Source organism: Barbus barbus, assembly GCF_936440315.1.
Source record: "Barbus barbus genome assembly, chromosome: 42".
Taxonomy (NCBI): Eukaryota; Metazoa; Chordata; class Actinopteri; order Cypriniformes; family Cyprinidae; genus Barbus; species Barbus barbus.
The window spans coordinates 22,290,732-22,307,276 of record NC_136720.1 but is presented as its reverse complement, the minus strand read 5'-3'; the positions used below and the strand labels follow the sequence as shown (position 1 = coordinate 22,307,276).

Sequence of the window (16,545 nt, the reverse complement as noted above, 5' to 3'; positions counted from 1 at the left end):
CTGGAAAAAGGAGGAAAGACTTTTGCACATATTGACTGCATATTTTCAAATAGATAACAGCATATTAGAAAGAGTTACAACTAGCCCCGGTGGTTTTTAAAATGCAGGATTACAGATTCCAACTACGGTGTAAAGCTTGTTTGGACAAACACTTAGGTCCCATGTTGGCTTGAGAAAGCCCTGTCTGAATTTTTGAAATAGCTTTGTAAGCTAAAAGTGTAACATTCTAAAATGTAAGAAAAACATAATATTTCTAACTCATTACTAGAATGAGTTAAGATGTTACTAGCATGAATTAACATGTTTCTAGCATGTTTTAGCATGTTGCTAACATGAATAGACATGTTGTTAATATGTTTCTAGCATATTTAACATGTTGTGAACATAAACATATTGCTAGGATGTTTCTAACGTTTTAATGTTGTATTATGAATTGCATGTTTTAACATGTTGCTGACACATTTGCTGGCATGTTTTAACACATGCTAACATGTTTTAGCACATTGTTAACATTAATTACCATGTTGAGCACATTTGGCTAACATGATTTAGCCTAACATGTTGTTAGCATGTTTAGTATGTGGCTACCATTGTTTTAAGATTGTTAACATGAATTAACATGTTGCGAACATGTTATAAGATTATGCTAACATGAATAAACATTTCCAACACTGCTAAGACATGCAATGTTAGAAACATTGCTAGCATTAATTAACATGTTGCTAACATCTTTGTAACATTTTTAGCACATGGCTAACATGTTTTAACATTATGCTAGCATGCTTCTAACGCATTTTAGCACATGATAGCATGTTTAACATTTAGCTATCATAAATTGGCACATTTCTAACATGTTTTAAAACTATGCTAGCATGAATCATTATGTATAAGAAGAAGCAACTTAAATATTTCACAAGTCAACATAATTAGGCTGACTAAACAGTGTTTCTGCATACAGTGCCTTTGAATGCAACTAGCTTGGCTAATTTATTCATCCTAGCCTCTGTATCAACTGAATTGATCGAGTGGAGCAAATTAAGCCTGAAAAAACAAATGTGTCCCAGTTTCTAGCCCGAAGTGGGTCAACAGCAGCCATTTACACCCTATAAACACGTCTGTAATTAAATAAAGCTGATATAAAGCAGCATGGAGCTCGACAGGCGAGGTGTGAAGGGCATAAAAGTTTGCAGTTTTATAGAAAAGATGGCAGAATGTGGAGAAAAAAAATGGAGTGTGGCCTGCTTTCCTTCTACCCAGCACAAACACAACAGCAAAGCCTCATCTGTGCAAACATTTGACCTTTTCCTGACCCGATGCATCATGGGAATTAAAGCTTTAGTGAGCTACTGTATTATCAGTGCACCCAAAACATAAACACACTTGCATACATAACAGCTGGGGTTGGGATTGTCCCGTGTAAGTTTGAGGTGTTAGTTAGCTCAGCTGGACCGAATGCCCAACTGTCCCAGAATTTATTTTAAAAATAAATTTAAAAAAATTTATTTTAAAAATCTATTTAAAAAAAAAAAAACATGTTAGTTTAATACGATTCATCATAAAAATTACATATAAAAATATATATAAAATTACAAAAATATTATATTTAAAAATGCAATATATAAATATATGTTATAGCCTAAGTATTATATTTAACTATAACTTTATATATAAACCACACAAACAGATAGATTTGATATACATTTCATTTTTAAAACCACCAGTCGTAATAAACACATTGGCCTCCCACACATTCCCTCATCTCACTGGCATACACATTACTACAAAATTGTGAATATGGCTGGGAATATGGAAAAACATGACTTTAAGATTGTATCAAGACTAAGGCACTGCTTTCCCTTGTGGCAGCCTAATTTTAACAGTGTTGTTTCACAGAAAGCAAAGTGCAGTGTGGTTTAGCACCAACTGCTATTAGAGGACGTCAAACATATGTGACATGCAGCTTGCTCCATTTACATGTCAGTATTTATAGCATCTTTGCTCATATGCTAACCCACCTCAGCGCTAACAACCACAAAACTCAGACCAGCAGGGCACGACGAAGAAAACATGCTGCTGACGTGAAAGAGGCTCTTTCTTATTTTACACTAACTAATTACTGTCACCAGCTAAAATGCCTATTTGTCTTTAATAAATACCTATTAAATAACTAATCAAGTTTTTTGAAGCTAGATCTTCTACTGTATAGTTTAAAGGAACACTGGTACCTATGTACCTATGTCCTATGTAACTATAGGGGAGTTGTAAAATGAGCCTATTTCCAATAAAAGAGGATAAAAGTGTATTTTGAAATGTAATAATACTATAACGATTTACTTTATTAAAGGAATAGTTCACCTATCATTTACTCACCTTCACCTTTATGAATTAACACAAAAGAAGATATTTTGAAGAATGTTTGTAACCTAAGAGTTGCTGGTACCCACTGACGTTCATAGTAATTTTTTCTCATATGGAAGTCAATGGCTAGCGGCAACTGTTTGGTTACCAACATTCTTCAAAATAACTTATTTTCAGTTCAACAGAAGAAACAAACTCATACAAGTTTGGAACAACTTGAGGGTGAGTAAATGATGACAGAAATGTTTATTACTTTTTGGGTGAACTGTCCCTTTAAATCCACGTCTACTCTTAAAACAGAGTGACATTTGCGTTATTGACTTTTCTAGAAGTAGACTATGACTGTTTTTATCAATTCTGGTGGTCATCTCTCCGAGACAGCAGACGATACACCATCAGGCCAGAGGCTCCCATCGTCATTATAAAAGAGCCGTCATTTACTCACCGTATCGCTCAACTCCCAGAGGGCCGAACGGACCCAAGTCAGCCACTTGGCCACACAATGGAGAAACATTACAGTTGCCGTCGCTGAGTGGCACTTCATTCAAGATTTAATTTGCACCCTGAGGGAAGTCAAATAAGGACGCCAGGTGGAGGACTACCAGGGGGCGAGAATCTACCCCAAATATCTGCTGATCCAGGCTGCTTTCCGTACTGGCCAAAAGGACGGACCTGACACAGATTCTTATGCTCGCCGCTGCAGCAATCCAGCATCAGAATGTGACAAATCTATCATGCAAACATTTTTTTTAAAACATTTCTCTTCATATTTAACAAGAAAGACCTTGTTTGTGAAATTAACGTGTTTAAAGGGCAAAAGAAAGTGTCTGAACGTAAAACAAAGGGCTTGTAGCATAGGAGGAAATCCCTGAATGCTTGTAAACTGTGTCGGATGCCGCCGCCTGAATGCTAAGCAGACCCCATTCAATCAATGATGAGAAGGAAAAAGGAGAACTCGCCTCTCCGGACGAACTAACTTCAAATGATGAGAAGGGAATGAAAGTGATTTACTGGATTACTTCAAATCCAACCGAATCTCTTTGCATATCAGCACAGGGCTTCAAAAGAGCAAATCATTTAGAAAGTAATGAATCCCGTAAGGAAATGTGAGTTTAGAGAAATGGCACGCTTTGCTGTCAGTGATTAAGTACAATCAATCAATCAATCATCATAAAAAGAGGATGCATATAGAACAGCAATAAGCCACGTGTTACAGTTTTATCACTTGTTCATGGGGAATTTTTATATAAAACCTATTGACTATGGTAAAAATCATATCCTCATGGTTTATTGCTTATTTCTATTGTGTATTATAGTAATAATACAATATATTATTGTATCATTACTATTAAATTACATTTATGATTTAAGTGAAATATATATATTTGACAAATGTATTTTAATATTTTTTAATATTTTGGAATAAGAAATATCACAACATTTATATTTCAATTCTATATCATTTTTATACTATATAAATAAAAACTGTACTATACTAAATGACTACACTAAATAAAGAAAATACATCAGAAATACATAAATGCATTCCTTTTTCTAAAAGGTATATAATATATACATTTATACAAAGAGCTTTGTCATACTTGTGGGTCATCTCATCAAAATTCAGTCAAAACCATCTGTTTCATAAAACACATTCAAAACAACACGAATACAAGAGACATGAAGTTTAAGATATTTACTTCTTCCAAGCCACTAAATAAAGGTAAACTTTAGAACCTAAAATGCATTTATTCAAGAAGGGTTCTGTGTACCTTCACGGCCATAAAGCAAAGCAATGCACAGGTGACTAAATCTCGAATCAATAGAGGTCAATACAGATTCACACGGCACGTAGAAGACATATTAACAATCAGCAGGGTGTTAATTAGCCCTGCTGTCAACATGTAAGAAGAAATGCATTAAGTATAGGTAAAAATAGGAATCACAGTACTGTCCCCGTCCTGGCCTTACTAGGGGGGTAAAGTGATCTAGATATAGCACATCAAGTGCATGAGAAAGTGTGGCTGCTAGTTTTAGCGACATATAAAGCAGTGAATTTGGTGTGGTTGCCTTGACAGCAGCAGTCAGGGGAGGATACGAGCACTGTATCGCACCCCTGACAGCTTAGATAACAGCTAATGGCCTCTCAGGTCCACTTTCAGTTCGTTTTCCCCACGGACAGAGCGGAGAAAATCTGTCGAGACATGCATGTGTCCAATCTGTTCCAACTGGACTAGAAGGAAAAACTGACTGTCTGTTAAAGTGATAGTTCACCCAAAATGGAGATTTTTTTTTATTATCATTTACTGACCCTCTTGTCTTTTCAGGTTGCTATTCTTTCAGTAAAACTCAGTTTATAGTTTATAGTGACCACACTGGACATCTTTAAAAAGGGCAAAAAGGCACAATAAAAGTACCATAAAATATCTTAAATTTCAGTCTATTCCTCACAAAAGTTATTGTATGACTTCAGAAGACTCAGAATATAGTGCACAAGTCATACAGACCATTTTTACGATGCTTTTATAATGTATTTTTCACCTTTTTGGAGTATGTCAGACATTGGCAATGTGCCATTAACTTGTACTGTATGGAAAGATACTTGAGAAAAAAAACATTCTTTAGCTTCTCACAGAAATAAAAAAAATGGGGTTGGGCCAACATGACGAGAGTAAATAATGCAAATTTTTCATTTTTGGGTGAACAAATTTATTAGACAAAACTGTTAAACAGAGACAGTAATGTCATTAAGATGCGCTCAGGAACTGACATTTTCAGCACCGTCAAAATAAGTGCTGCACACTTTCAAAATAAAAGTCCTACGCATCAGCTAATCAGAACAAACTTATCAGCCGATACCAATAATTATAAAATGCCAAATATCAGCATTGGCAATATATCAGTCGACCACTACTTGCGGGAAATTGGCAAATCGTCATGAGCTTGCACTGTATGAAAAGATTATTTTCTACTTTTGCTTCTATCACATAATAATAATAATGTTATACAGAGTTTTGCATTTTATCACATTTTGCGAACTATCACATTAACATCACAGTTTGCAAGTGCATACATTATTACACACTGTCTATATATACACCCATGACAAAAATGTAACACGTATCATTTGGGCTACACCGAAATTACAACATAATGACACCCCAGCTCCTCTGTAAGCCATGTTTACAGCCCATCGTCTCTCGTAACAGGTTTAACATCAGGGTTAGGGTGAGCAGAGATCACAGAAGCATCTTTACGGAGGAAGAACAAGCAGTGGGTTACAGGAAACTCCAGGCGTCAGCCGTGAAGAAAGCGGCTTAATGAGGAACAACACGGTGGGTATGAAGAACACAGAAGAGCTGGTGAAAGCTTGGCATCCCGTGTCTAAACATATGTTTGGCTTGTTAGGATGCCGCCACTGTGGGTTTAAAGGGAGCTCAGGGTATACAACTGGATTTATCATCCTCAAACACACTCTCAGACACAGTGCAGACAACAGAAGCCTTAAACAACAAAAGGAAAACAGTTCAAGCGGCCCAGCATGTCAACTTCTGGATGTAAAGATAATGTGAATTTGGGGAGGTTTGTCCAAACAATGACAAATGGTGGAGCAATTGGCAGAAATATGGTTTAGAAAGGAACTGTTCACCTCAAAACTTACAAATGCTATCAATATAATGAAAGTATATGAGATACAGTAATGTTCCAAAATGAATATAGGCCTAAATGAATCATAGAAGTGACTTATTATTATTCACTCATAATCATCCCATCTTGTTAGCTGGTAACCATGACAAAATAATCATTTAGTCAATGAGTTGACAAATCATTCAGATTTTGTGAAATCTAATCAACCGATTCAAATGAACTGGCTTTGTAAATCAACTGATTCATTGAAAAGAAATGACTCAAATGAACCACGGGCAGATATTTAGCGAATAACAACTTAAAATTATCAATATTTATTATAAATAATTAGCAAATATAATAAATAATTAATATAAATAAAAATAAACTAATTAAGTTATTATTTTTAATATAACTGAAACTGGCAAAAAAAAAAAAAAAATCTCTTTTTGTGTTCCACATTACAAAAAAAAAAAAGACATGAGGGTGAGTAAATGATGTCAGTATTTTCATTTTTGGGTGAACTAGTCCTTTAACAGATGTCTGTGAAAGCCGTATCTGTAGCGCCGTCTGAGCCAGACACCAGCAGCCCTCCTTCCTGCCAAGAGCACAGATAACGAATGTCCTTCTATTTACATCCATCTCTCCCTCACACATGATCCCTATTCACACAGAAGCCTTTCCCCTGCATTAATGAGGCATTCAGCGGCACACTTAATTACATCCAGCCGCCGATTGCTTATTAATAATCTCCCTGTTTGCGTGCACCCTGAACGGGAGGTCAAAGGTCAGAAGGATTATGAGGTCGGGGGGAGTGTGCCTAGTTTTAGATCAATAACAGGATTTGTGCAAAGAACCAGGCTTCGGTTTCAAAGGGTTGTGGTTTTCAGAAAGGATCCTATCTTTGCAAGAGAGACTGTTCCGATTTGCCTGTCTGATTAATTTGTGTAAGTGTCCATAACTGCAGTCATAAGAGATGTGAAAAGACGGTGTAAGGTGTTTTGATGACATCTCAATAGCTTCTGGTTTATACAGCCAGGTAGATGGCATATTTAATTTGGATAGTCGGGATGCATTGATTAAAACAAAGATGAAATTGGCCAAATAGTTTTTAGAGTATGCCATATAAGCAATCATAAATATACAGTACTTTGTATAATAAAATAAAATAATTACAAAACATTACATGCACACAGCAACTCAGACCAAACTGTGCCGTAATCGCTCTAGATATTCAGAAAAACCTACATGAAAAATAGCACAACACAAATTGGAGTAAAAGTGTTAGTTTTCCAGTAGACAATCATGTGCACGTTAATATGTGTGTGTTATTCCCTCATCTGGGGCCTGAGTCATGACAGTAATGGTATATTATCTGGCCTCCCCGTGGGTCCTTCTAAATCACTGTCTCAGCTCTTTTGGGGGTGTGGCCTGTGAACGAAGAGGCAATTACATGCGCTGAGGTGTTAAGAAGCCCCGCCCCATCAGATCCCTCGGCTCTAGTCGTTACAAAATATTTTCTATAATGAAGGAATGGCCCGCTGCACTTCCACAACAACCTGCTAATCCCACAGGGCATCGCACAGGGTGGCCACTTCCACACAGCGTTAACCCCCCTCGCCCGCTCCACTGTCCCAGGAGGATTGAATACTATAGGAAACAAGGGCAGCACGACAGCTAGCCCCGGGCCCAACACACAAACACATTCATGAAAACACACACCAGAACACCCCAGTCAAACCTCTTCTGGGCTCACTGAGCATTCAAGGGCACTTTAGACGGCAGCCCTCTGGTAGCTCAGTTCCAAATCATTCATGTTCGTGTTTTATTTGGTGCTTTTGAAAAAATAAAAATAAAGTCACCCAAAGTCAATTAATAAACACTGCATAAATAAAACTGAGCTCATTTTTTGGGACATTTCCACCCAAAATTCTAATTTCTGTAATGGGAAAAAAATGTTTTTCCAGCATAAATTCAATACTGTGCAAAAAAAAAAACACAATGTTTAGATAATTTATTTTGATTTCAATAATAATGCATAACTTGTTTGTTTTCGCTTTACAGGAATTTTTCTGCATAACCGTAATGAGAATTTGGAGGAGAAATGTAGATATTTATTATTCTTTAAATATGTATAATGCCATTTAATTACACCCAAAATCAAGTGATATTAAACTCTGCATAAAGAAAATTAAGCTCATTTTTAGAACATTTCCACACAAAAATGGGCACAAAAAGCACAATAATACAAATCAAGCTGCCTGGACTTTTTATAACAAATAATTCATAATTTATAAATACTTGAAATAATGTAATTTATTATTTAATTTATTTAGATTTAAATAATACTGCAATATGTTTTTGCTTCACAGTTATGACACATTACTGTAATGAGAATTTAAAGAGGGGGAAATGTAGATATTTATTATTATTATTTATAAACAATGCAATTTAATTGCAGCAAATAAGATGCACACTGAATTTATGCATTTAAATGTGTACTTGTTGTAAATAATATTTACTCAACCTTCACGACGTGTTTTGAGTTTGAGCTCTGTCAAGTTGATTCTTTATCGTCTATTTTTTTATCTTAAAACTATTTTATACACTATCTTTTTCGTTTTTATAACGTGTGAATATATCCACAATAGCATTCTAAAACAAAAACAATCGGAGCGCCTTGTTATCACTAGTTTTATTTTGATTTCTCGTGTTTGCTATTAGCTTATAGCCCGTTAGCATAGGCAGCGTGCCTGCCGCTAATCTAGCTTACACTGCTAATACTCTATTCACACACATTGCCTTTGTCTCACTCTTACTTGCTTAAATGGCGGATTTGTGTCTACCTTTGAGTGCAGGTGAGGACACGTTCGAGCTGCATTCGGTGCAGCTGGAGCTGGAGGCCGTGGAGAAGCAGATCCGCGACCTGGTGGAGAAGCAGGCCCAGCTGAAAGAGAGGAGAGCCGCGCTGGAAACATCCCGGGCTGAAGCTCACAAGTCCGGGGTAAGTATACAGCACGCTGCTAACACTCCCACCACCTCTACTCCGTGCGTTTCTCTATACAGACACTGTGCACCCAGGACGCGGTCTTCACAGATGTCCTTCACTCCGGCGCCGGGACGCCACGGACCCTGGGTGCAACAACAGCAGCGGAAGACGCGAGCCAGGCCCTGGGGGACAACCTCGCCGCCTCCGGTCTTCGAGATCTCCACCCGGAACCGCTTCGCTCCCCTCCGCGAGACGGAACGCGACGCTGTGATCGTCGGAAGCTCCATCGTCCGGCACGTCCGTGCTACGCTAGCTGAAGGTAAAGTGCACACACACTGTTTACCCGGTGCTCGTGTTCTCGATGTTTCTGCGCAGATACCCGCGATCCTGAAGGGCGATGAGAGCATCGGGGCTGTCGTGCTGCACGTGGGGACTAACGACATCAAGCTGCGGCAGACGGAGACACTGAAGAGGGACTACAGGAGCCTGATCGAGACGGTACGCAGCACATCGCCCGCGGCGAAGATCATCGTGTCAGGTCCACTTCCGACGTATCGACGAGGACACGAAAGGTTCAGTAGACTGTTTGCTTTAAACGAATGGTTATTGTCATGGTGTAAAGAACAGAAACTGCTCTTTGTAAATAATTGGAATCTTTTCTGGGAGCGTCCTAGGCTTTTCCGTGCTGATGGCCTGCACCCCAGCAGAGTCGGAGCGGAACTCCTGTCGGACAACATCTCCAGGACGCTACGCTCCATCTGACTAGTAAGCCAATTCTCAAATGACTTTTGTTCTACCCACTTAAATGATAGAAGTACCCGCGTTGTCCAATCTATACAGACTGTGTCTGTCCCCCGAATAGCGAGGTCAAAATATAAATTTAATGCAGGATCTAGAAAAAATCTGATCGTGATTAAACCAGAAAAACACAAAATAAATGAACAAAAACAATTTTTGAAGCTTGGGCTCCTAAATATTAGATCACTTGCACCCAAAGCAGTTATTGTAAATGAAATGATCACAGATAATAATTTTGATGTACTCTGCCTGACTGAAACCTGGCTGAAACCAAATGAATATTTTGGTCTAAATGAGTCTACTCCACCGAGCTACTGTTATAAACATGAGCCCCGTCAGACTGGCCGTGGCGGCGGTGTGGCAACAATATATAGTGATATTCTCAATGTTACTCAGAAAACAGGATACAGGAGGTTTAAGTCATTCGAAATACTTCTGCTTAATGTTACACTGTTAGATATGCAAAATAAATCTCTCTTATCTCTTGCTCTGGCTACTGTGTATAGACCGCCAGGGCCATATACAGATTTCCTAAAAGAATTTGCAGATTTCCTCTCAGATCTATTGGTTGATGTTGATAAACTGCTAATTGTCGGAGATTTTAACATTCACGTTGATAATACAAATGATGTGCTAGGACTTGCGTTTACTGACCTAATAAACTCTTTTGGAGTCAAGCAAAACGTCACCGGGCCCACTCATCGTTTTAATCATACGCTAGATTTAATTATATCGCATGGACTTGATCTTACCGATATAGATATCATACCTCAAAGTGATGATGTTACTGATCATTTCCTTGTATCGTGCATGCTGCGTATTACTGATATTAATTATATGGCTCCGCGTTATCGTCTGGGCAGAACTATTGTTCCAGCCACCAAAGACAGATTCACAAATAACCTGCCTGATTTATCTCAACTGCTCTGTGTACCCATAAATACACATGAACTAGACGAAATAACTAGCAACATGGGCACTATCTTCTCTAATACATTAGAAGCTGTTGCCCCCCTCAAATTGAAAAAGATTAGAGAAAAATGTACTGCACCATGGTACAACAGTTATACCCATTCTCTCAAGAAAGAAACTCGTAATCTTGAGCGCAAATGGAGAAAAACTAACTTGGAAGTTTTTAGAATTGCGTGGAAAAACAGTATGTCCAGCTATAGACAGGCTCTAAAAGCTGCCAGGGTAGAGCATATCCGCAAACTCATAGATAATAACCAAAACAATCCAAGGTTCTTATTTAGCACAGTGGCTAGACTAACAAATAAACAGACACCGCCCGATCTAAATATTCCCTCACAATTTAATAGTAATGATTTTATGAATTTCATTACTGATAAAATAGATAACATCAGAAATACAATAACAAATGTAGATTCTACTGCGTCTAGTATTTCAGCTTCATTCATCGCACCTAAAGAAAAACTGCAGTGCTTTACAACTATAGGACAGGAAGAGCTAAACAAACTTATCAGTACATCTAAACCAACAACGTGTTTATTAGATCCTGTACCCACTAAACTACTGAAAGAGTTGTTACCCGTAGCAGAAGAACCGCTTCTCAATATTATTAACTCATCGTTAGCCTTAGGTCACGTCCCAAAACCATTCAAGCTGGCGGTTATTAAGCCTCTTATTAAGAAACCACAACTAGATTCTAATGAACTGGCAAATTACAGACCCATTTCAAATCTTCCGTTTATGTCAAAAATTTTAGAAAAAGTTGTGTCTGCTCAATTGTGCTCCTTCTTGCAAAAAAATGATCTCTATGAGGAATTTCAGTCAGGTTTCAGGCCTCACCATAGCACAGAAACTGCACTTGTTAAAATTACAAATGACTTGCTTCTTGCTTCAGATCAAGGCTGCATCTCATTGCTAGTATTACTTGATCTTAGTGCTGCGTTTGACACTATAGACCATAACATACTTATAGATCGATTACAAAACCATATTGGTATTCAAGGGCAGGCTTTAAGATGGTTTAAATCATACCTGTCCGATCGCTACCACTTTGTTCATTTAAATGGAGAGTCATCACAATTATCACCAGTAAAGTATGGAGTACCACAAGGATCAGTCCTAGGTCCTCTTCTATTTTCAATATACATGTTGCCTCTTGGTAATATTATTAGAAAATACGGGATTAGTTTTCATTGTTATGCTGATGATACTCAACTATATATCTCAACAAAACCAGATGAAACGTCTAAACTATCTAAGATAATAGATTGTGTAAAAAATTTAAAAGATTGGATGACCAATAATTTCCTCCTATTAAATTCAGATAAGACAGAGATATTACTTATTGGACCAAAAAACAATACACAGAATCTCTTGGATTACAATTTACAACTTGACGGATGCACTGTCACATCCTCTAAAGTCAAAAATCTGGGTGTTATATTAGACAGCAACTTGTCCTTTAAAAATCATATTTCCCATGTTACAAAAACAGCATTCTTCCATCTTAGAAACATTGCCAAGCTTCGAAACATGCTACCTGTTTCTGATGCAGAAAAGCTAGTTCATGCATTCATGACCTCTAGACTGGACTATTGTAATGCACTGCTAGCTGGTTGTCCTGCATCTTCAATAAACAAGCTACAGATAGTCCAAAATGCAGCGGCTAGAGTTCTTACAAGGTCAAGAAAATATGATCATATTACCCCAATTTTACAGTCTCTGCACTGGCTACCTATTCAGTTCCGTATCATTTACAAAATATTATTACTTGCCTATAAGGCCCTAAATGGTTTAGCTCCTGCGTACCTAACTTGTCTTCTACCACGCTATAATCCAACCCGCTCCTTAAGGTCGCAAAACTCTGGACTTTTGGTAGTACCTAGGATAGCAAAGTCCACTAAAGGAGGTAGAGCTTTTTCACATTTGGCTCCCAAACTCTGGAATAGCCTTCCTGATAACGTTCGGGGTTCAGACACACTCTCTATGTTTAAATCTAGATTAAAGACACATCTCTTTAGCCAAGCATTCACATAATGCATTTTATAATCTTGTACTGTAGTATATCTGATCAAATGTACATTATTATTATTCTTTAGCTTGGGATGGAACAGCAGCTACGCTAATTATGTTTCTATTTGTCTCTGTTTCTGCCACGGGATTAACATCCCGTGGTAATTAGGAATGACAGAAGCTTCAGTCTGGATCCAACCCCTAAATGATCTGAGATGACCGAACACCTGAGAAAAGATAATGCCAACCCCTCAGAGGATGCCAACGCTCAGACAACATACAGAATTACCAAATGACCACTGGAACTAGTTGAGACCTTACAATCTGACTTTGCTGCAGTTAAATTGAACTGCTGGTTTGTTGGCCAGAGGCCAATGTTTGATATTGATATTGTGATATGTTTGATATTGTGCAGTTGCTTTGACACAATTTACATTGTTAAAAGCGCTATATAAATAAAGGTGACTTGACTTGACTTGACGACTGACAGAATATTTGTACAGTTCCTGGCCAACAGCAATTAAAGGCCAAATATCAAGCCATTTACTAATGGTTTTAAAAATATGATGCATTTTATAGATGCAAAATGTGACATTTCTTAAACGTTTCCCCTTCTCTCTTATTTTGATTTTGGGGTGAATTATGTTCTTGCAATTCTTGCAATAAAAGTTGTTATGATTCAAATATAAATCCAAGTTTAAATTAGATTTTAGTAGAAGTAAATTCAGACGTACAACATCATGCCTGACAGGAAACACTGTCAGCTTCAGCAGTTTTTAACTCAAATGAGGGGGCAGAGGTTTTTTTTAGCATTTCTAAAAATTGGCAGAACAAGGCAGACTGGTTCATAGAAAATATCCAGAGGAACTTAATAGTTTCAAAAGTTAGTCATATTCCACCCTCGACCTATTTCAGGCTCGCAGTTAATCACATTTGTCTTACGAAGACAGCAAAGGAAGAAATGCTGAAGAAAAAAAGGTTCCGACAAAAATGTGGGTATTTCCACCCATTCAGCGTCTGTGTCTGTTTCCTCAAATGCCACGACTGTCAAAAACAACATTAGGGCAAAAAAGATCATCTCTTCTTAGTTCCTGTTAGCAGGTAAAAAACCTTAAAGGAGGGCTATTGAGACTCTTACGTGAATTGGATTTTCAGACATTGCCTTGATTTAATTAGCTGTAATTAATCCAATTGAGGGCTAATTGGCATCTTATTGCAGCGACTGTGGGGCTTCATTCATATTTCATCAGTGGCTGAGAGTCATTCTTCACTACTTTCCATACGAGCACCACTCGCCAGCTTCCAATTAAACACTAAAACATGGATTTTGTCTCTGGAAAAAGATCAAACGCAAAAAATACGAAGCCACTGGATATCAAACCCAAAATCCCTGTTGGGGTGCGAGTCCCACTTTAAAGTAACAGACGTGGCGAGATGACAAAATCCTCAGAGAAATCACCCATAACTCAAGACAAGATCCCTGAAGAGAAAACATTTGGTTTCACTCTAACAAGCATTCTTTTGCCCACAGATTTGGGTCTCATTGGTTACAATCTGAATACATTTATCACACTGATGAATTCCCTCATCCCGCTGGCAAACAACCAACAGGAAACGCTGAGTTCACAGCCTTGTGACTATACCTACACTTGATAACCAACCACCAAACCGACATATCAGAGAAGAAATCAAATCAACATTATCAAGAAAATCAACTAGCATCAAATGACCAGTAGGTCTGTCTCTGTCAAATCATTTTAACGCTTCTCTGTAGTTCAGAACACTTTGTAACCTTCACAACTGCAAAAGAGAGATAGATAATCGGTATGTTATTATCATCAATATTTTACCGATCTTCAGTCTACTGATAAATGCAGATGCTTTATTCTCACTGCATACCAATTTAAGTTACATCCCAAAATAATAAAATTAAATAATGTAAATAAAATTAAATGCAAATATAACAAAATAAAATAAATAAATGTGCATCCATTTAAAAAAAATACACCAAATGAGTAATAAAATAAAGCATTTTGTATTGTGTATTTATTACGGAGGCTAAATAAATCAGAAATATAGCTAATTATTTTTTGCATATCAGTTCTACATAATTCAAACACTTCAACATGAAAAATAACTTTGTTTGTTTGTGTGTGTGTACATAGATATAAAATATATATTTTATATTAATTCTCATATATTTATATTATTTATATATTATTTTATTGATTGATTCTTACTTATTTATTCAACTTTTTAATCGTCACCTGTAGTCCAAGAGCAAACACAGTTTTTCACAAATCAACGGATTGAAGACACAAACATGCATCCATTGCATAACTATATCATCAACCAGATGACATAAATCTCGATTTGACAATGGTGCAAAGCCTCACTTGATCTAATGTCACCAATCCAGTATAAGAGCATGCAATACTTTCAACTTCAACTCAAATAAGCCAGTTAAAACGGTAATCTCAGCAGAGTTCATGAGACTCCGATCATGCTGGCATGTGATAAATAACACATAATTCATTTCACATATGCTCTAGTATGAATGACAACACACGTTCTCCGCTCTTCGTTTATTTCGCAGCGACTATATGACTTCCTAGCACTGATTCTCACAGTTGTATTGCACTCTTGGTACAACAGCACTGAGGTCTCCAAAAGATCAGTAAAGGCTGAAACCTAGCAGAAGAAATGCACGTGAATATGATCAAATATATACATTTCCACTCAATAACACACCGTATGTAAAACAACATCCACTCAGTCACTCAAACAAAGTCACGAAACATCTATAAACAAAATGAGCAGGTCTGGCGTTAGAAACAAAAACAAGCAAACACAACTGTGTAAGAGCAATAGCGGTGTGTGGTAACGATACAACGCTGATTCAATAGTAACAGAGTCGAGTCAAGAAATAAACAGCAAACTTACCGACTCCGTATTTCTCGTGTTCCGTAGGAATCCACATATTCAGTGTGTTTGTTGTGGAAAAAAAGCGTACAAAACAGTGCGGTGTGCAGTACTGATGTTAAATCACTCATTTGACCAGATTCACATCATCCTCTCTCGCAGTCATTGTTCACAGCGCTCGAGCGAACTGCGCTGCACGAGACGAGACGCGGCGGCGCGCATTTGATAAACCAGTGCGCGGCCACTGTGCAGCTGAGTTGCATGATGGGAAATGTAGTTTCGTGGCGTGCGCGAAACAGAACAACGATAGCGATTAGACTAGAGAGGTTTAAGTGTAAAATTAGGTTTTTTTTTAGAAAATGTATTTATTTGTTCATTTTTTATATGGTGGGCCAGATTACTCAAAATTCAATCATTAAATAAATGCTGAAATATATACATAAATTGTTAAATACATAATTAAATAAATAAATAACTTAATTCAATCATTTATTTATTTATTTATTTATTTATTTATTCACACCTATCTAGTAACAATGGAATCCATACTTATTTATTATGTAATATTTATTTATTTATTTAATTACTTAATTATCTATTTAACGATATATTTCAACATTTATTTAATTATTTAATTGTGTGTAATGTGGCCCTCCATATCCATAATTTTACCGAAATGAATGGTTATATCAAAGAGGTTTCAGATTTTCATCGTTTTTATTTTCTGTGTTTGTGAATTACTTTATATTATTTATTTCAGCTGTATTGACTTTTATAGAGGTTTCATTGTTCTTTTTTCATTTTTATGTGATCAAATATTTTTATGCAGCATTTATTTATTAATTTGTTTAGAGCTGAAATGTGTAATC

At 37.0% G+C, this 16,545-nt stretch overlaps 1 protein-coding gene across 1 annotated transcript in view; it reads right to left on the bottom strand.

Annotated features, from left to right (window-relative positions):
• LOC306861583 (dedicator of cytokinesis protein 4-like) overlaps positions 1-15,881 on the bottom strand; it is a 103,249-nt gene extending 87,368 nt beyond the window's left edge. Inside the window, exon 1 of the mRNA XM_079403947.1 lies at positions 15,698-15,881. Within this exon, the coding sequence (XP_079260073.1) occupies positions 15,698-15,734 (37 nt within the window). The 5' untranslated portion in view covers positions 15,735-15,881. The remainder of the gene's footprint in view (positions 1-15,697) is intronic.
• Positions 15,882-16,545: the final 664 nt, after the last annotated feature.